Source organism: Talpa europaea (genome assembly GCF_964194135.1).
Source record: "Talpa europaea genome assembly, chromosome: 14".
NCBI lineage: Eukaryota > Metazoa > Chordata > Mammalia > Eulipotyphla > Talpidae > Talpa > Talpa europaea.
The window spans coordinates 11,388,047-11,410,546 of NC_140082.1; the positions used below are offsets into that span (position 1 = coordinate 11,388,047).

General features: G+C 42.4%; 1 protein-coding gene across 3 annotated transcripts in view; it reads right to left on the bottom strand.

The window, feature by feature from the left end:
• CIT (citron rho-interacting serine/threonine kinase) overlaps positions 1-22,500 on the bottom strand; it is a gene marked incomplete at both ends in the record, with an annotated part of 148,240 nt that overhangs the window by 36,235 nt on the left and 89,505 nt on the right. For all 3 annotated transcript variants that reach the window (XM_084253330.1, XM_084253331.1, XM_084253329.1), the window contains 5 exons: positions 4,567-4,620; positions 12,779-12,976; positions 16,212-16,386; positions 17,367-17,476; positions 18,343-18,459. In XM_084253330.1, coding sequence (XP_084109456.1) covers positions 4,567-4,620; positions 12,779-12,976; positions 16,212-16,386; positions 17,367-17,476; positions 18,343-18,459 — 654 coding nt within the window. The remainder of the gene's footprint in view (positions 1-4,566; positions 4,621-12,778; positions 12,977-16,211; positions 16,387-17,366; positions 17,477-18,342; positions 18,460-22,500) is intronic.

Sequence of the window (22,500 nt, forward strand, 5' to 3'; positions counted from 1 at the left end):
CTCTTAAGTATAGTAAACCATCCCTTAAGACTCAGTTTCATCCTATACTGCAAATATCTCCATTTTTTTTTTTTTTTGCCCCATATTGTGCATCCTTCCAGAACTTTCAAAAACAACAAGACTGAGGCAAATTGGCTGGGAAGCATGGGTTTTGGACCTCCAGATAAATCACATTGAGTTCTGCAGCATTGGATTCTTCATCTGTGCCATGGAGGTAAATACTAAATTGACTCCTTCTGTTCCTACTGCTTTGATTTTTTTAATTTTCTTGCATCCTCTTCTACCTTAAAATATAGTGAAGTGCCAGGGATAAAAATGAATGACCAAGATGAGGAGCACCACAGGGAGCAAACAGGCTACTGAAAGTCCATCCACAGAGGAACTGTCATTGTCGTTCCGAGACAGATTCACTGGCGAAGCCAAGACATAAGGAAGACTTCAGGGGCTCAGTTCTTTTCTTTGACTCACGAAAAGGGAAAAAAAAAAAACCACATGAATGTATGATAAGCCCATTTCTATCACCTCTCCTCCTCCCAAAACTAGATTACAAAGTGCTAAGGAAGAAACACTTGAGAAAGGTGAACAAGGCCCCAGATGCTGCCTTTTCAAGGGAGATGGCCAGAGAGCAGGATGGGACCTCCTGGGCCCTGTGGAGGTCTGGCTATCACAGGGTCTCGCCTCTCTGATTTCTATTTCCAGTTTGTGATTGTTGCTTCTATATTTTGTCCTTTCTACTTTGCCCAGTTGACAGGAGCTGGGTTTTGTTTTGAGGTAGTGCTCCTAAGCCCTCTTAAAGCAGTGTTCACTCAGACGTTTTATATATTCTTTCTGCTCCAGCACAACGGGTTTAGCTTGTGATGCTATTGCAGGTCACTGGATTTGTGTATAAAGTGTTAGCCATGCCCTTACACACATTATTGGGTTTGTAGATAGTAAAATGACTTGAGGCATAGCTTATAAGTATAAAAACAGGAAATTTGTGATTTTGGACCAGGTAGTGTATGCAAGGAAAATTGTTAGGTCTACTTCATGGCCCTGGCTACAGTCTCTCCACACCAGGGGCAAATGATCTGTTTAATATTAAGAGTCTGTTAATCTTTCCACCCTAAGGACAGAAGATAAACAGATAAATGGAAAGGCTGACTCCATCGTAGCCTTAGAAAAGAGGAGGGAGACAGCTTGATGCAGGGGCCTGCTGAGTTTTCTTACACGGTGCTTTTGCATATAAGAGATCTGGGTGCAGTTGTAACAGAAAACAAGAATGGGAGGGGGGAAATTATCTACTCAGTGTCCAAACAGAAAAAAAAAAAATCTATTTGGGCCTCTCTGCTGCTTTTCAAGGCTTTTATGCTAACCTGGTTCTGAGAAATGGATGTTAAACTCTCCCACCTCCTAGGGAGACAGCAGAGGGAATAATACCAGGTCGATGTCTATGGCACAGAGCGGGGAAGAAACCAGTCAGATAATGAGCATCAGGCTAACAGACACTGGGCTCAAGTCCTATTTTAATGCCTGGCTCTTTCCTGAAGGAAGCTATTTGCATGCTATTTATTTTTAATCTTATAGCTGACAGATTGATTCATAATTAAAACTGTGTCATATGTTTGCCCACCAACTCCCCTCCAAAACAGACTTAGGTAGGGTTTTAGGTGCCAGATTGAATCAAATCCTTTTTATAAATCTCTTCAAAATATAGAACTGGCCTGAGCTTGAAAATCTTACTGTTTGTGAGCACTTGAGAAGCTGCTACCTGGTAGCCCCTATCAATTGAGTGATTACAGGCGCTCCCCCTAGTAATGAAGATGACACTTCCTAGCTGACCCAATCTTGGGCAGCACCAGTAAAAAGGAATATTTATCACGTTCTTCTGAAGTCTTTAAAGTAGCCTTTGCACTTGCGAAAGTGTAATCAAGATCACTATTGCTGCCAACTGTTGTTCTAAAGTGGTGATTTTCAAACGTTTTTTAAGCAGCTGAGCCATTTTCTAAAGATCATATCCTAAATCCAATATAGTGAAACAATAATAGCAACCAAGGCTGTTCATCAGTTTCTATGGATCATGTCCTGTACAGACACTTTGATGCATCATCTCATTTAATTCTTGCAGGAACCCCATGAGGCAGGTATCATTACCAAATTTCTAATTCTACACTCAGAGTTTTCCTAAGTATTACTGCTTCTGAAATATGAATGTATACTGGAATTAAGCCGCTATCTTTATTCCCTCACCCAGCCCCCTAACAACACTTATCAAATAAATTTTCACCTTATGATTGATTATATATTGGATTTGAGGATATACAACATCAGCCCATCTTACAGATAAAGCAGCAGAGGATTGGGAGGATAATATTACACAAGTTACCAAGAAGCCATTTTAGAAACCGAACCGAGTCTCCCAATTCCAGAATGTGTGGTCTGGATCAAAAAGCGACCCAGCTGTATTAGCCGAGTAGTGGGGTCCCCCACCCTTGCAATTGGATAGGCCCCCTGGAGGCTTCGCCACAGAATGCCAGAAGTGAGAGAAGCAAAGACTAGTAGTCCCTGTTCCAGAAAGAGAGAATTAGAGGGATAAAGAGAACCTGAAAGTTATGTAAGTTATGAAAATAACCAAATTCAAGCTACATATTGGTATATTCTATTAAAACAAAACTTCCAATTTTAAAAACACAACCCACAGGGTGGGTTACAAAGGAAAACTTTTGAGGTGATGGATATGTTGATTGTTTAGTGCATTTCGCAGGGTATACACATTTCAAAACTCATGAGTATATTGTTCTCCAGTTATACCTCAATAGAGCTACCAAAAAAATTTTTTTAAAGTTCTTATGCCAAAAGACTTAAAGAAGGAGAAAAGAAAATGCCAGATGAAGGATCACTGGTATACGCATTTAAAATACATTCAAGATTGTTTAGAAAAAATAAGTAATACAAAAAAAGCAGTCAGAAAATGATTTGCATCGTGTGCAGTAATTTACAAGTGTGTATGTAACAGAAGCAAACAACTCTTGTGTAAAATAAGAAACCAAGAAAATGAAAACTTAAAACGGAGGGCAAAAGGAGTAGAGGAACAGAAAGCATCAACTCTTCCAAGAAGGGAGACGAGATAGAGGAAATTAAAGTGCCTCCTTGATCCTGCCCCCAGCATGGGAAATACAGCTCAAGAATCTGTCTGCTTGGTATCTACTAGATTCAAATAGGCACATCTCGTGACCTAGATGGTCCACTCCTGGGCATGTGTTCAGCAGAAGCAAGTGTTTATTGCCCCCAAAGGACTTATACAGGAATGTTTTCTAACAGCCATACTCATAACAGAAACCATCCAAAGGTCCATCAACAGGCAAATGGATAAACAAACTTCAGTTCTGTACACTGGAAACACTACACAGTAATGAAAAAGAACAAATTTTAATGGATACAACAACATGGATGACACAGACAACTTAAGCAAATAAAAAACCCAGAGGAGCACATCCTGTATAATTCATTCATGTGACGTTCAAGAATAGGCAAGACTAATCTAAGGTATCACAAGTCAGCACAGAGGTTATCTTTAGGCAAAGGATGCTAATGAAAAAGAAAACATGAGGGAAGCTATTGGGCGCTGGGTATGTTCTGTATTTTAATCAATTCTGTGGTGACACCATTGTCTGTACATGTAAAATTTTCATTGAGCTATATACTTAAGGTCTGTGCACTTTAGGCACTTCACTGTATACATTCTACACCCGAATTAAGAGGGAGGAGAGCATATATCATTGGGACTTGATGTCCTATGCATAGCAGGTAAGAAGGAAAGAAAGGCTATTATACCAGAAAATAAAATATGCATGTGGTGGTTGGCAGCTGACTCTGGAAATTCAGATGCAAATAAAACAAATGGAGACAAGCTCAATGAAGACTGACCAAAGAAGGGAGTGGAGCCATGGATAAGGATACTGCCCCGTTCCAGTCCTTTGTTCTGATCACAAATAGACTTTGAATTTCCACTGAGCCTACCCTATTATATAATCTTTGCCTGATGTTTATCTGCTCAGAGAATTTTCTTCTTTTGATATATGTAACATGTCCCAAAGAGCCCTAATTTTTGAATTTGCATGTTAGAAAGTCAGATTTTTCCTGTTAAGAAGTTAACATTTCTAGATCCACAGGAGAAGAACTCATTGCAGAGGTGGCAGGCTGCAGAAACCTTGCAACTATAACTGCCCCAACATCTGGGCAGTGGGCTAGCCTTAGAACCTTCTACATTGAGGAGGGCAGGGGAACTGCCTTGGGAGTTATGTTGCAGCTACTGAAACCTATTAGTTGTTCTGCAGTGAGAATTATTTTGACTATTCCAATTATCTTCCCCCAAACATAAAGAATGGCTTTAAAATTTTCAAATTGGCAGAAACCCAAGAAACTAGTTATCTAGGACTCAGAAACTGCAAATCAGTTTGACCGCATTAACTGCTTCGAGCCAAAAGATTGTATCAAAATTCAGTCACTGCTATTATAAAGAGATGTCCCTTTGTCCTTCTCAGTTTTAGTTTCACGTTATTTGAATCATCTTTGGTTAATACTCACAGTACAGCTGTTACGAAGGGCATCAAATTTGCGCTGGATTTCATCTCTATGTGCCTAAAAGGTAAGAAGTTGATTATAAATTTTTCATAGGGGAGAATACAATTCGACATGCTATGGGTCAAATAAAGAGCACAGCAATTTGCCTAGAAAGCCAAGAATGCTGCTGCCGCAGCTCCCAGCATCTGTTTTTCAAAGAACGAATTAATCAAGTCACCCCCAAACGAGAAATAAAGTTACAAGAATAAGAGGCTGTGTAAGAAACAATTGACCAACATGCATACCCTGTACAAACATACTTAACATTTATATTCACACCTATGGACAAGTAGGAGGAAAGGGGGAAAAAAAGGATGAAATTCTTACTCCCCTTCATTTATCTTTTCCACTATTCTTAACCTTTCCCTCTTCCCTCTAACTGACCATCATCCACCCTCTAGGCTACACCCAAAATACACATGTACGTGCGCGCGCGCACACACACACACACACAAACGACAACAACCAGGACAAAGTCAGGTTGTTTTTTTTTTTTTAAATCAAAAGATGCTGATATTCAGAAACCCACAGTGACCTTGAAGCAAATATAAAGGCTTTCTCCCGGACAGAGTTGCTCTAAAACAGCAGCATTCATTCATTTGACAAGTACATCTTGCGTGCAAACTATGATGTGATGTGTCTATATGACTATACATCAGACATTGTGGTCAGACAGAGTAAATATGGCCTACATCTTCATTCTGGTGAGGGAGACAGAAAATGAACATGATTACAAATAGTGACAAATGCTATGAAGGAAACAAACAGGGCCCAGGAAAACAAGTGTGGGGAATAGCAAGGAACTTATATGGGAATGTCAAGGAGGGCTTCTCTGAAGAGGAAACACTTAAAATGAAACCTGCAAGATGAGGAACTAGCCAAACAAAGACCAGGAAAGGGCAGAAGGGACAGCATGTGCAAAATCCTTAAGGGTAGAAACAGTTTGGTGGATCTGATGAACAAAAAATGGCCTGAGAAGCTACAGCAGAGTTTTTCAAACTTCAAGTTGTGACCCAATACTGAACTTGACAAGTGGGCTGTTTTGGTTTGGTTTAGATTTTTTTCTTTTATTTTGTTTCCTCCAATGAACTAGTATCAACAGGATAGAGCAGTAAACATCAGAAGGTAACTTAAGTAGTAAAGATTATAGGAAACTTTTGTTTCAGATACCTAATCCATCAAAGTTAAGTGTTATCAATTGTCAGACTTATCATGAGTTTATGTAACATTAAGAATAAAAGGTGCAGTTAACTGAACTCTGACAAGTTTGTGTGTATATGACTACATAACCATATATAGCTGTGGTTATAAGATGCATCCTAATTTTAGATACCTTCAAATCAATGAAATATATACTCTCTCTTACACAGGGAAAATGTACTGTTCAGTGGGTAGTGGTCAAACAATTTTCAAAAACCACTTGGCTAAAGCACAGAAAGGAAAGGGAGAAGTGGCCTAAGATACTGGTAAAGGACAAGAAATCTTGAAGGGCTAGGAAAGAGTTTGGATTTCATTCAAAATGCAATTGGAAGTCACTGGAGCTTTTACAAAGCCTAGTGTTATGACCTGATTGATGTTTTGTAGATGATGGTGGAAGAATAGATTGAAACAGGACAAATGAAGAACAGAGAAACCACTGAGGAGCTTGTCACGATCTTCAAGGGAAGATGATGGTGGCTTGGAGCAGAATGGTAGCAAAAGATGGAGAGAAGTGGGATTGAGATCACTTTTGGAAGCACAGGTAACAAGACTTGTTAATGGAGATGGGGGTGCCAGGAAAGGATGCCCTAGCAGACTTGACTTGATAGGCTAGATTATGGTGTCAAGGGTTTAACTATGAAAGCCTAAAGAAGGATCCATTTGGGGCAGAGGTAAAAAATAGTCCTTGTCTTAGAAACAAAACAAATTTGTCCCCATAAAAGCATCTATAAGACAACTAAGTGAAAACTTTTAGAGTTGTGATTTACTTTCTAAAATGTCTATTTTGCCACAAATATTTTAAGTTTGTAACAGCAGGCTAGACACAGCAGAAAAAAAGATTAGTGAACTTGAAGACACAGCAATAGAAAATATGCAAAATGAAACAAGAAAAATTACTTTAAAAAATGAACAGATATCAATGAGCTATAAGACAACTTCAGTTTCATATATATGTAATTAGACTCCTTGACAGAGTGTAGGATGAGACAAAAATATTGAAGAAATAATTATCACAAATTTTTCAAAGCTGATAAAAACCATAAAACTAAAGATGCAAAAAAACCCCATGAACACAAGTGTAAGAAATATGAAGAAAATTAAGTTAAAAATATCATGATCAAACTGCTTAAAATCAGTAATAAAGAGAAAATATTAAAACAAACCAGAGAAAGAAAGAAGTTACATACAGAGGGTAAAAAAGAGAATACAGGAGATTTCACATCAAGAAGGCTCATGGAGGTAGGGAACAAGATAGAACAGTGGAACAATCTTTAAAATCCTGAAATGTGTAGTGGATGAAATGAGAGAAGCAAAACCCCACCAGAAAAAGCTGCCAACCTAAAATTCTATACCCAGCAACAATATCTCTCAAAAAAGGATAAAATAAAGGCTTTTTAAAGGCTAAAGGAATTTTCCACCTCTCCACAGAAGTCCTTCAGGAAGGAAAAAATGACAACCAGAAATTTAAATCTACAGAACACAATGAAGAGCACTGGAAAAATACAGTTGCACAGACAGACTCAGTCATATTCATAAGTAAAAAGTTATCATTTAGAATCAACTTCCCAAATAGTCAGTATTTTTATGACCTAATTTAATAGATGATATTTTTTCTGCAAAAATTGATTTGCTTTTTGCCCAAAATCAATGAGCGATTTATTGAGTGGAATAAATAATATTATTTATCCAGGGTAGAAATATAGACATCTACAAGTCTCATCTGTGCAGCAGGCAAGCAGCAGCCTGGCCCTGAAGACCATCCAATTCAATCTACATTTCATGAAGACCAAGGATAAACCAAGAACAAGGATAAAAGGCAAGGATTCTTCCTAGAAGAAGAATAAGGCCCTTGGTTAATAAACTCTAGAGCAGACGTGAAGCAAAAGTAAATGAGCACCAGATAGTAAATACTTTTACTTTGAGAGCCCTCCAGTCTCTGTCACAACTCTGCCTCACTGCACAAAAAATAGTCAGAAACTATATGTAAATAAGTGGGCATGGCTGTGTGCCAATAAAACTTTATTTACAGAAAGCAGGAGGCAGACGGAATTTGATCCCATGGCTGTAGTTTGCCAAGTCCTGAGCTAAACAACTATTTGGTGTGAAATCTCTCAAAGATAGAAACAGGAACCTAAGGGTGGATTAATGCTTTCCCAGCTTAAGCAGTGATCATAGAAAAGCTCACTGATCTAGATGCGGGGATAGAAGCCCTGTTCCATTTTTTCATTTATAGCAAACTTTCCAAATAACACCACACATATTATCTACTTGTTCAACTATAGCCTGAAATTTCAATCAGTGACACTGATTCATTGCCATTAAATGTAACCATTTATGAGGTCTTTGGGCCATGTTGACACATCAAATAGCAATCTTCTTTGAGGGTATAATGTTATGAGTTATGATCACTACAGCTTTTGATTTGTTATTGACTATGAAATATAAACACAAAATTTGACTGCTGTACGCATTTAACAATCATTGAACCACTCTGCTAAGAAAATGGCAGGAAACATATGCTCTATGTTTCTTTGAAATGAGCTGTAAAACAAATGAACAAAAAAGCAAAAGGTCACACAATAGTATGCTGAAGAAGAATAAAATACAGCAGGCAAGCAAACTTTTGATTCTCTCAATGAAATATTCAAGTGCTAATTACATGCTACAGGGAATATTTACACTGTTAAAAATTATTGAAGACCCCAAGGAGTTTTTTATGTGGGCTATATCTCATATTCATCACATTAAAAATTAAGAGACTTTTTCAATTTTTAAAAACTTCTCTTCAAATAACAGTGCTTTTGCATCGTCAGTACAAATGTTAACACCATGAAAAATTCCAAGTGACATCTTAGTATTATTATGGAAATAATCTGACCTTGGGGACCACCAGCCAACCACAGACTCCACTTTGAGAACCACTGACCTAGGGTTTGGGAGGCAGAAAGGTGGAATAGACAGGCTGTAATCTGAAAGCCAGAGAGGTGCTCTCCTTTGGGAGTACTCCAGCTTTCACTAATTTTAAGGAAAGTTACAAGCAGAAGAAAAGAAGATTATAATGCAGTCTTTTTTTTTTTTTAATAGTATGGTTTCAGCTTTTTTTTTTTTTTAATAGAGGCATGCTTTATTTATTTGTTTGTTTGTTTGTTTTGTTTATACATGCACTGGGTACAGTCAGAAGTGCGGGAGGGTGAGAGAATTCACCAGAGCCAGAGCGGGGAGCAGAGCAAGCAGAAGGACCAAAGTACACTGCCGAGGGGAGCAGTGGGCGGCAGGAGAGGTCTGCACGCCATGTGGGACCCTCCTCCGGTGGCCGGGGAGCAGCCGGGGATCGAACCGGCACCGCAGAGGCCACGGGCAGCTTCGCAACCCAGCGCTCAACTGCTGCGCCACCGGGGAGGCCCTATAATGCAGTCTTGATAACAGAAAATACCTGCAGAGCTGATGAAAGGAAACTAGTTGAGATGGCTGACCCCCTTTTGGCCCCCACAACCAGCATTCTAGGACACTCCAATTTCCATGCACCCATCCCCACCACCCCTGTGAAGGCAGGCACCAAACCACTGTCACCTAATCTGCCCCAGTTTCACATTTTGGCTGTCCCGCCAATGGCTTACTAATTAAATACAAGGTTGGATATTTATGTTTTAAAAAATGAGAGCAGGCACTGATTAATGACTTGGACAAATCAAGGAGGATGACTCTAGGATCCCATCTTCATGCTATGCAGCCAGGATGCTGCTCATTATTGCCTCCAGCTTTAGACTCTTGATTATTCAGCACCAGTCATTTAACCAAATCAGTAAAAGAGCATAAGGGCAGGGATATGAAATGTGTTCATGGGTCCTCGCTGGTGTTCACAGAACCCATGGCACACTTCTGCCCCGTGGCCCCATTTGGTGTAAAGTTGACATCACAGCACACATCCGTAGTGGCTAAGGTATGCGAATTCACCTCCTAAGATGAAGGGATTATATGAGGTCTTAAATGTCAAGTCCAGGTGGAATTTTAAGCACTCGAGCATCTTAAAAGCATAGCTTTTTTGCTTGAAGTTGATTCTCCTGGTGGTCTCTACCTTGGTTCAATCTTATCTTTTAATGGCCAGTGAATTTCCATGCAATTGTAACTGACAGGATGGGGAAAGGAAGGCCAACACTGGCGTCCCACCAGCCTCTGCAAGGAGAGCTTACATTTAACTGCACTCTCCCTAATTTGGCCCAGTGGTGGAGACCAAACAGGGTTAACTACTCCCCTTCCCAAGTTAAGAGAGGGCCACCTCTTAGATTAAGCAATAACAGTCCATTTGACTACTCCCTTTTATTGATAAAACAGCCTGCTGTGCAGCTCACAAACCTAGGAGAGCATTTCAGATCCAGGTGATTTGATTTGATTGATGCTTGAGGTGGGTCTGAACTTGGGCCTCTGACAATGAGAGTCAGAGAACTGTGTGTGTGAGCACTTTCTCGTGGAAAATACATTCTTCAGAACAAATTCAACAAATCCATTCAGGCAACAACCACATGGAGTCCATAACCAGGTTTATGGAACATAATCAAAAGGAGGGGTGAGAAAACCCTCACAGCCTCAAAACTGAACAGAAGCAAACTGATATGGGGCTTGGATTCCCGTCTGATGGGGTTACCAACAGCTGTTTGACAGAGGGCACATCTCTGCCATCATTTTGAACAAGCCCTATTTTCCATGGCATCTTCGCCTACAAGAACAGTAGAGCCCTAGATTCTAGGCCTAGGGAGGTTTGCTTCTGCATTTTTTTTTTTTTTTTAAGAAGATGCTCTGAGGCAGTGATTTCATCTGACTAAATTAAGTCGTGACTTGCTGCTGTGCTAGGCTTCCAGCAGCCATTAGACACAGCACATTCCAAACAGCGGCAAGACAGGATTTAAAGACTAATTTCCCCACAGATAAACAGCAGTGACACATGCTCTATTTTATACCCCCCTCCTTCCAAACAGGCACAATAAGATGCACAGCTACCACTGTCCCTGCCAATTCCAACAGAGCAGGGAGATAAATATGTCCTTCTCCCTGCTCAAAAGTAAAAAGATGTGAGGAATGACAGCCCAATTCCTGAGGGAGAAAAGGGCTAAAGGAACAGCACTGGGCACGCCGTGAGGACTCAAGTATGGATGGGATTGGTGTTGCCTCTTCCCCTTTCTTTCAGAGCTTGGGGGCTCACACAGGGGGAACTATTAATACACAGAGCACTAAATATGGACATTAGATGTATACTTTGGCAGCTAAGAAATGCTACATTGAGTGGCTGACTCTCTCCCCAACCACCCAAATCCAGAAAGCATGTAAGTCTTCTTGACACACACCCGTATATATTAATTTCATTCCTGTCACCATTTTTTTCCTTCTATAGACTTTTTTTCTCTCTTACTTTGTCCTGTAACACTGCTTTATATCGTTCCAATCTGCTTTCATTCATTTTGAAACTGGGCAAAGTATAAGCAGATAAGACTATTTCTCCCCAGCCAAATATTGCAGCACCATTATTAATGAGTATCCTCAGAGACAATAAAACTTAAATTGCAATCAATATCTCAGCTTGGCTTAAGTCCTGGAAAATCTAGAAAGCACTAAGCATCTTCTGTGTAGGAGTCACTCGGTACCCCCAGAACTGCAGACACCCCTGTGACTGGGGCCTGGCAGTGTCAAATCATGTTCCCCATTTAGTTCAGATAATAGACTTCCCAAATCCAACACAATGAGGGATAACTTCTAAGAATGAAATGTGTTATTTTCTAAAATACACATGAAGCTTTTTAACACAGTAAATTCATAAGCAATGAAAGTTCATGGCCATCTCTAGAAGGGAGCTCACCCAGAGATAATCAGGGACATTTGCTGATGGTGATAGACACAGCAATCCAAAAGGAATCAGAATGAATAAGGTGCTGCTGTAGGCACCTCATTAAAAAAAAACACTGAGCTCCATCAGCTGCTTAGTGCCCTGCCACAGCCAAGGGCGCCCTGACCAGCAAGCCTGAGTGCGCCTCACAGCTGGGCAGGCACAGTGTGTCACTGTTAGATATGCGTGCACTTGTTTGGCACCAGCCATTAAAACACATTCAGCTTTCTATGCTGAGTCTAGGCCCACCAGGCAGCCTTCCAAGAGAAGTGGGGTTTGTAAGCAGACTTCCCTGAAGGGGAGAACATGTGAAGATTAGTCACCCGGAGTATCATAGTTAACTCGGTGGTTGTATTTACCACTTAAGTGGGTAAAACGGCAATTTAAGATTCTTGCCAGTTATGTTAGCCTGGGTCATTCCCCGAGAGAGGGATCAACTGTGGGAAACTGACCAACCCCAAAAGTCACATTTTTGGACTTCCAGAAAGGAGGTCTAAATCCAGTGACACCCCTTGCCAACAAGTTCTCCTGAGAACAGTCTCCATTTGAGTAAACTAGCCTCTAAGAAAGAGCAGGGAAGTCGGGTCCCTTTTAGGGAAAGGATCTTTCATTCAAAGGAATCCTTCCCATTCAGATCATACCAGATGCAAACATAAGACATGAAGCAGAATCTACAACTTGAAAAAAAGGGTAACACAAATGAAGTTAACCAAAATAGAAATATGGTAAAAAGAACACTGTTAGATACAAATTATTATTTTTTTAAGGATTATTGAAAATTAACATAGAAGAACCAGGTAAATGGGTGTTGGCTGAAACTGAAATTTTAAATATAATGATTATTTTAAAGAGAGGAAAGTACATAAATAAATAAAGGAGGAACTTTTCAAGATTCTAAGGAATTCTCAGATATTACCAACTGATGGAGTACACAGACTCCAGCGAAGCAGCAGCTTACATAAGCTCATTTTTTGCCCATTACACATCTCACAGATTGTTTTTCTCTCTTGGAAATTCTTAAGAGTGAGCAAATACCCTCAGCACCACACTCATTCTAGCTGAGACCTTCAGCAGACTGAAGGTACCACTGCCCAGGCCTACCGTGAGCGCCTGGATCTCTTCTTCTGCTTCTGCTGTTGTCTCTTCCAGCTCCGTCTTCGCCTGGCGAAGCTGGCTTTCCAGAGCAGCCCGGGCAGCCTGCAGGGCTGTCAGCTGGGACTCACGCTCTTGAAGGGAGAGCTGCAGCTCTGTGAGCTGGCGCTTGAGCTCCAGTTTCTGCTCCTCGTGCTCTAGGCTGACCTGAGAGAGAGATAATGCATTGAGGAATGAATGCTTTGGTTGAGGTTTTGTTAGTAGAAAAGATAAGAGAGGGCGTCACCTCTCACCAGCCCTTCTTCCTAGGAGACAGTGTTTGACAGTGAAGCCTGGACTTCAGCACCAGTTTTAACAGATTCGAATCCTAACTCTACCACACAGAACCACATGGATGAGTTATAACTCTCTGTGACTCAATTTCCCCATCTACAAGATGAGGACAGAATTATCTCCACATATGTATGGTCAGGTTCCTTTTAGCTATCTCTTTCATCATGTTATCAAAGAAAGCAAATGTCTTCCAGAGTAAGAAACCCATGGAGAAATTCAAATTTAAAAGGCTATGCAGGACCTCCCTGGTGGCACAAGGGGTTAAGAAGCAGTCTGTGAAGCTGTGATGTGTGGTATCTGAAGAGCAAGGAAAACTTCTGAGTGGATGTCTAAAGTCTTCCGGGACAATGGGCAGGAAACTTGAAAGCAAGGGACTGGTCACCTCACTCCAGGAGTCCTTCCTGAGTCAGTGGCAGCAGAAGCCAAAGCTGAGATGTCTCTAGTAAGGAGGAGGGTGGTGACGACGTGCTAGCAGTCAGGGAGCACTCACACCATACCAGGCACTGTTTTAACTCACTTCACCTCCGTAACAACCACAGCAGAGGTGCTGCCCAACCTCTGTCTTACACGTGAGCAAATGTGGCCGCGAGAGCCCATGTGCGCAAGGTCACACTCTAGAGAGTGGCAGGGCTGGCAGCAAACTTGGGAAGCCTGGCTCAGAGTCCATGACTTACTGCTTATCTGACAAAAACAGCAGCAGTCAGAGCAGGCTGGGAGTCTTCTAGCAAGCCGGAAAATTCCCCTGACACCACTTGGCAAAACCATGAGAGGCAGGTGACAGCAAGTCAAGCAGAGGTGGGGGAGCGGCACACTGTGCAGTGACAGGGGAACACACAAGACTCCACACACGTGGTGAGAAGAGCTGACGGTGCAGGCCTAGGCTCGGGGAACCAACCACCTGGGCCTGCTCAGGGGGATCAAAGCCAAGGCTGAGGCCTCTGCCCCAACACCAACAGCAGCATTTGGCAAAGAGAAGGTGGGCCTGCCTTGTTATGATTGAAACTAAGCTCCAGAAGTCCCAGGGAACAGGCCCGTATCTCTCAACACAGCATTTTAAGTTTCTCCCACTGGCACTGCGCAGGGGAGGTGGCCAGCCACTCTGACTCAAGGAAAAAAGCAACAAACTTCCCCAGTAGCATTTTAATTGCCCAGATGAGCCATAGCTGCAAGACAAGGGCAGCAAGTGCCATCTATGCAAAGGGGAGACAAAATGCAGTCCATGCTGCCATGCTAAGTCCTCGGAGTTACTGACACTCTTCAAGTTGACACTACAGGAAAATGTTAAACTTTCACAAGATTGAGAAAACACAGCCTGGGAAATGACAGTTAAACCACCACCAAGGACTTCTGGACAACCCAGAGCAATGGTTCTCGACTCCAGAGAGCCTAAGAGTCACCCGAGGCACATGATAAAGTGCGAAGTCCTCCCACATTCCAGTCAAGGAAATTGAGAGGCCCAGGTATCTGCATTTCAACACTGGCACATCAGCTGAACATAAGGGAGGGGAATACGCCTGGAAAGCCCCTGAAAAAACCACAAGATTATATATTTTCTTCTGTTCTTTAAGAGAACTGGCCTTGGATGAATATTCCGTTCAAGCTAAGCATGCCGCACACCAGCTTTCCCCAAGCTCTGTCCCCGGACCACTGTCTGTTTAACAGTGCCTCCCTTAAGAGAGATCATCTGAGGCCTTCCTGGTGGCGCAGTGGTTAAAGACAGCACTATCAAGCTATTGCCAGCCACTGCGGCATGGGTTCGACTCCCCGCTAGCCAGGGAGCTGACCCACATGGCACAGCAGACCTCTCCTGTCTCGCCCACTGCTCCCCTCAGCAGTGTATTTCAGTGGACCTGGTGAGTCCTCTCACCAAGCCCCCGCCTCTGGCCTGCACCCCAGCTCTTGTATGCATGAACAAATAAATCTTTAAAAAAGAGAAAGAGAGATCATCTAACCTTGAAGAATTCTACCCCAAGTGTTAGAGCACCGACTAGGCTCAGGCACCGTCTCCACCCCCAAGGGCTGTTTTCTGCTATCCAGTCTGGCAAGCAGGCCACATCTGCTAGTCCTTGCCCCCGAGACCCACAGCCCCCCGACCAGGAGCTGGGCCTGTGTTGTCAGCACTGTGTATCCAGGATAGCTCTTGGCAGACAGCAGGCATTCAGTAAATACAGTGAGTGAGGATACGAATGTAACTTCACAGCCTGAATCAACCTCAACACATCTACAGCAAAATGTGTTGTATTTTCCTCCCCAAAACTCGGTCAGTCGTCCCCGTTCCCTACCGCCTCTGAAGAGAACCTCCTTCCAGCAAACGCACTTCCAGTTTCAATTTGTCTTTTCATCTGCCACTGTCATTGTGAGACCTCGGCTGCTTGTCATGAAGCCACACTGTGTACCCAACACTGTGCTAACCTCCATGTACGGACCGGGTCATATGACCCTTGCCAAATCTGGACACAGGAGAAATGCCCCCATTTGACTGTGGCACCCATTTACCTTAGCCCCCTGACCCTCAGAAGCTGAGGCATATCAAGGCCATTTGCAATGAGGAGTGGCCGCCTAAGGATGGTGGGATTCTAGTCCAGATCCCTGAGGCCCAGCCTGCGCTCTTCACCGCCACGTGTATTAGGAGAGTGACAGGTCTAAATGGAGACACCTGAGCCAGGAAGGCGGCAGCCCACCACCACTTAACGCCCAACCCAACTGTGGTGCCAAAGTCCCTGTCATTTCAGCCTTCCCAGAGATGTAGTCCTAATGGGTCTTTTCTAATCACCAAAGGAAAATGAAATAATCTTTCATAAGACCCTTATCCATTCCCCACAAGTAAATGACCTAAGCCTGAAATAATTCCCTCTTCCCTTATCTTGTCTTTTTCTGCCTATAAAAAACTTTTCACCCTGAAGGGCATTCACAGAGCCTTTCTCCTTGTCAGATGGGATGTTGCCCCAAATGGAAACTGTTTCCTAAAGCCAATTAGACCTTCGAAATCACCATGATTGGATTTCTGTTATTTAACAGCAAGATGCCTCTCATGTAAGTACTGACTCAAGCTGGCCTGGGGCCTCGAGTCCCAACACAAATCCCCTCAGGAGATCACCCCCATTCTCACCTCCCTCAACCTTGTCTCCAGCTCCAGCAGCCGGCTCTTATCGCTGTGGTCTTGGTGGCTGATTTTTTCCAGCTGTTCCTCCAGCTTTCGGTTCTGGGCCTCCAATTTCCCAGCCTGTGTCTCCAGGTAAAACTTCTGTTGCCTGAGTTCTGAAATCATCTCTTCCTGGGCCTTCCTGGTGGGGGGGTGGGATAAGCCAAAGTCACAGTCCCATTAGAGGTGAGCAGGTCCTCTCAGGACGAAAGCCAAGTGAGAGAGCTGTCTGGGTGAGCAGACGGTGGTCATTCCCAGGTCAGCCATGTCCTTGGGCAAAATCCCAGCATGGGGGTCTGCTCAGAGCACCTGACTTTGGGATTCAGTATGGTCAAGGAGGTAGCAAGAGATACCAACATGTCACTCTGCTGGTTGACCCCTCTTTATTTTGTTTGTATAGGAGAACAGAAATGGGCCTGCTCCAAGCACACCAGTACCCCAACAACACACTAAGGCAGGCCTTGGGGAGAAAGGGCCATGAGAAGGACTGTTACTCCTCCTCCTTCTCGGTAGACCCTGCCGGCCTCTCCACCAAACTGCTCAGAACTCTCAGGAACTGGAACGACTCAAAGCCTAAAGAGCTGCCGACCAGCTGGTTTAAACTGAGATGGGAACGTTTAAAAAGATCTCAGGAGACATCTCAGGAGGAAAAAATCCTGAAGGTTGTAATTCTCTGGGGGAAAAGACTGCGATCAAAGTGCTCCTGGATTGTAGAGTCCTTGCTGAACCCCAAACTTCATCCCCCCAGGGCCTGACTTAACAACAACGAAATGGATGGCCCAATTGGGCACACACAAGATCACCTCTGGCTAATCATGGGAGGCAGGCCCTGGGACAAGGACTTTCCAAAAGCAAACTAAAAATAGACTCATTAGAGAAGAGCAAAACATTCTGTAATCTGATGGCAATTTGAAGCATTTAAAGCAAACCCAGCTCAGAAGAAAGAACACGGTAGAGTGAGAGCATTTAAGAAAGGGCAAAATTACATAAGTCTAGGGGGCTGGGCCAGCATACAGAAGTAATTAAATCTGCTCCACTCCATCAGAGAGAGGAAAGGAGTTTATGCCCCGGGAGAGAAGACTAAAGTGTAATCATGCACACAGTTAGGATTTGAATACTTACATGTTCCTCTGGGTGAAAAGACTGCTGTTTGCGGCAAGTTTATTGGCTTCTGACAGCTCCACAATCCTCTGTTCCAGGGATCGGATCTTGGAATCCATAGCATTGATCATCTGAAACACAGAGGACCATGGAAAACCTCACACACAGATAGTTCTACCAGAATGAGAGGAACGTGGGTCATGTGGATTGGGGCAAAATGCAGGTAAATTGGCCAGAGGCCCAAGTGAATGGCACTCAGTATTTCCACCGAACAGAACACACATGCACGCAGTTAAGTGGCCTCCATTAAAACATGCCAGAGGCCCCACACAGGCGCCAGACAGCCCTTAAGTAAATAGGCCCCGTTAAATCCCCTGTCACTGAATGTGACCCAAGGCTGCAGGAGCCTCAAACTTGAATCTGCAAGTTCACATTTTTCTTTGCCCATTGGGTTGTCATTTTCTGAGTGAGTCTTTCTCAGTGAGCCACAGCTGTCCTAGATTCTCTCTACATCAAAGTTTCCCTCACTTAATGAATCCTAAGAATCAGGGAGGGTGCTGGTTAAAAATATAACTTTCCAGGGCCCATCCTTGGGGATTCTGATGGATAAAGTCTCGGTGTGGTCCGAGATCACATGTAGATTAACAAGCATCACAAGTGACCCTCGCAAGCAGCAAGTTTCTAAAGAAGACGCATGAGGTGGTAAGAAGACACGTGAGGGAGACCTAGAGCCACTGGGTCTTTTGTCAGGGGGCTAGAACACATTTTGTCAGGTCAGCATGAGTCCTTAAAGGATGGGAAAGGTTAAAGTGGCGACCCTTGGCTGCTTTTGGGAGAGGAGGAAATTGCAGGGAGAGTTTCCAAATAGCAACAAACGCCACAGGACTGAAGCAGAAAGACTAATCCACCAGGTGGAATGAGCTCTTTTCAGGTGTGTGTTCCTGACATGTTTCATGGCCCATCTTTGAAAACCGGCTTTTTGGTTGCTTATACCTACCGCCTTCTGCTCGCTGAGAATTTTGCCCTTCTCGTGGGCCTCCTCTTCGTGTCTCTGCATCAGATTCTCCAGCGTCTCCTTATCAGCCAGATCTTTCTTTATCTGATTGTCCAGCACCTACAAAAAACAAAAGAGGTAGTTAAGAGTCTTGAGCAGCAAAGTTGAACAGGGAAGACGACCAGGGGCATTTATGAACAGTCAGGAAAGGGGGAAAAAGCAGTGGCAAGATCAAGCCCTCCAAACTCTGAGGAAGGAGGATTAGGAATCTGTCTACCAGCCAGGATGAGGTTAAGCAATCAAGGTAATTACCATCGAATGGCAAGTACCCAGTGGCCTGGAATGGAGAATTTATTTTAGAATCAGCAGCCAAAAGACCCAAGAGATAGATCCAAAGTGGAGGTAAACCCCAAAATGGGGGGCAGGAGGGGAAATCTCTCTCAAGATCTTATCACTTGCAGCTATTACCAATGCACCAGCAGTTTTCAAAACACTGTCTGCTCTCACTTTGTACAAAATTAATCTCAGTACCTCTGGGCTATGTGCGGAGGGGCAGAAAGCTGAAGACTGAGGAAGTCTGTGTGACCAAGGCTGATGTTCAGAAAAAGCCAGGGACAAGCGGATTCTGCCCACCAATAAAGTAGGTGGAGAGTCGACAGATGGGAAACACAACATAAAAGAGAGGGAAAAAAATTCTTCTCTCCTCCCTTCTTTCCTCTGATCCACCTAGGGGGAAAAAAAAAGTCACTGGAAAGAGAAATCTTCCCCAGGGGAACAGAAATCATGTGGCCTCAGTGTTGAGAACACTACTGTAAGCACCTACTGTTCCCAAGAGGAAAAAATAAAACCAAACAGTAATGGTGCCACAATCCACTAGCTTGATCTAATGTTCTGCAAGGCACATACAGCCCTGCCAGTTGCCAAAACAGGCGAAAAAGGAAAAAAGGAAACCATGACTTGTCTGAGCCTTTGACCACAACCTGGTGTTTCTCATCACAGAGAATCCACCCTGCTTTTCTGAATGACACCAACTGCATCCAATACTGGGAAGGAAGCTGAAAGAATTGGGGTCACAGATGGGATTGAAATCTGCCTTCCCCACAATGTCTATTGTGAAGAGGCCTTCACAGCTCATGAGGACATCATCCCTAAAAAGAGCCCGTCGGCAGGGAGGGGGTCCACCTGACAAAGAAAGGCAAGAACAGATTTCAAAGAGGGCTTTAAACCAGCGACTGATGAAAAAAATAGAACGAGAGCTGGTGGAGAACAAAAGGTGAAGGACAGGGTCATGGGAGGAGGAAAAGTGCTCAATAGGACCATTGGCCCATTCTCTTGGATGTCAGGGCGTGATTCTAAAATTAAGAACAAGAAAAGGATAGAATCTAGGGTAGGATCATAATTATTACCAAAATGGCCTTCCTGAGGCTGGGACAAGAACACAAAGCAGACCAGGCTAAAAAGACATAGTTTCAAAATGATTCCAGGAGGGAAGACAGAAGAAAACAGATCTTCCCCTAACATTCTCTAGGATATACAAAACAAAGTTCTTTCCATCTAAAAGGTAGCAGAGACCACATAATATCCAGACTAGGCATACTCCTTTTTTATGAGTTCTAAACCATAAAAACCAAGCACATTTTTAGGGTGACTTGAAGACCCCAACTTTGCTGGTAATGGATACCAACAAAAGGGAAGTGTGGATCATATTGTGCATCTCAGTTTTGACAGGGTTAAACTGGCAGAAGGACAAACAAGAAGATGCATGGGGGTGGGGAGCAAAGAATTTGTTTGAGAGGAGAGGAGAGATTCCACTGGAGACATTTATATCAATTTAAGATAGAACATGAATTTTTGACAAGAAAATCAATATAATCACTCAAATCAGAGGTTGAATTCTGTAAAGGGTTTTCGTCATGCAAAAGTGCCAGTGAACTATTATGTACATTCTCAGAATTTTCTGAAAGTTAGTTCACCCCAAAGATAAAAACCAGGAAGTCATTAGTAATTCATAGATTGGTATATAAAGTTTAAAATGCATTAAATTGGGGATGGGGGAGCCACACCAAAAACACTTTGAGGTCACTTCAGTGTTGTTTTCCCATATTTCTTTTAATGATGAATAACCCAAAATAACACCAGGAGTTTAAAAAAAAAAAGAAGGTGGTAATGCTGCATGAGCATGTATGTGTTTGGTTCTCCAAAAATGGAATAGGCAACTCTCCGAGAATACCAATCAAGTCAGTAATAGCATTATCACAAAAATTAAAAGCCTCCTTCAATACCTGATTGGAAGGGGAATAAACACTATTTGTGATGTAATGACCAATGTCTGGTTCTCAATAATATATGAACTGAATTAAAGGTTTTGTCCAAAATCATAATGCAATTGTAAGGTGATTTTATTTATTTTTTTTAAAGATTTATTTATTTATTTACTTATTTACTTATTTATACAAGCACTGGGTACAGTCAGAAGCGCAGGAGGGTGAGAGAATTCACCAGAGCCAGAGTGGGGAGCAGAGCAGGCAGAAGGACCAAAGTACACTGCTGAGGGGAGCAGCGGGCGGCAGGAAAGGTTGGCGTGCCATGCGGGACCCTCCTCTGGTGGCCGAGGAGCAACCGGGGATTGAACCGGCGCTGCACAGGCTGCGGGCAGCTTCGCAACCCAGCGTTCAACCGCTGTGCCACCGGGGAGGCCCAATTGTAAGGTGATTTTAAAAGGAAATAGGCTGGCATTCACTTCTGATAACTGAATTTATTAATAAGGGTAGACTTGAAATAATAACTTCAATAACTGAAATAACAACTGAATTTTTCTTGTATATGGCTAGATTATTTGGACCAGCTCTTCTATGAAAAATTAAACAAGGCTAAATAAAATACAGAAAACATTTCCAAAAAGCTCTGTTGGGATTTTGTCTGGATGGTAGGAATATAATTACAGAGCAGCCCAGAGTGTCAAGAAGAGCTAAAATTGTTTATTGGTATTTGCTGAACTTAATAAACTTGAGCTTCATTGTAATAGCCTCAAAGGGTAAGAGCTATAAAAGTCTGGAGCCACCTAATAAGGTGAGCACATATTTTCATTCAAAGCCTCAAATAACTCCTATTAATAATCCCCCCCACAAAAAAAATTAAGCAGTTCACCACCACAGGAGACAGGTGCCATGAAAAAGAACCAAGAGAAACAACATAGCAAAAAAACAGACCCTCAGATACTGGAATTACCACATACAGCTGATAAAACAACTATGCCTTAATCATTTAAAGAGTAAGAGTCAAGCTTTGAAAATGAATGCAGGGAATAGAAAATTACTGTCTTCATTAATCTAGTGAATTTGGGAAAGAACAAAATAGAATAGAAACAAAAAAATAAAATAGCTGAAATTTAAAACTCAATGAGTGGGTTTAACGGCAGTTTGGACAGGTAAGGATGAGAAAACTAGAAAATCAGAACTCAGTCAGGATAACAGAGATTAAAAAAAAATGAAAAAAAAAAAAGTAGCACACGCCCAATCACATTTTCAACAGGGAAGGAAGAAAAAAGGGGAGAAAACAATACATGAGGTATAAGAGCCCCAAATTTACAAGAATTGATAAAAGATACCTTTATATTCAAAAGCCCAGTATATCTCAAGCAGGATAAATAAAAAGAAGTCCACATCTAGATACATCACAGTAAAGATTCAGAAAATTAAAGACAAAGCAAACATTTTAAAGTAGCCAAAAAAAGAACTAAATTACTTCGAAAGAGAGCAACAGTTTAACAGCTGACTTCTCAATAGTAACAATAAAAACCAAAAGTCAATGGAATATTCTCAAGAGCATTATTACAAACGATTGCCAACCTAGAATTCTATCCCCAGTCATGATATCTTCCAAGACTAAAAAATAAAGACATTTTCAGACAAACAAAACAGTGAACTTATCACCAGCAGATCTTCACTGAAGAAAGTCCTCAAGGATATATTTTTAAACAAAGGTATAGGATCCCAAATCTGAGATACAGGAAGGATATTGAAAGCAAAGAATGTGATGAGCCTGGGCTAAATCTAAATTATCATGGATTGAATGACAGTAGGCCAAAAAAATACTTTAAAGATGGACTTGAGATACATGACAAATTTTTTGTAACTACAGATACCCAAACCGTACATGAGT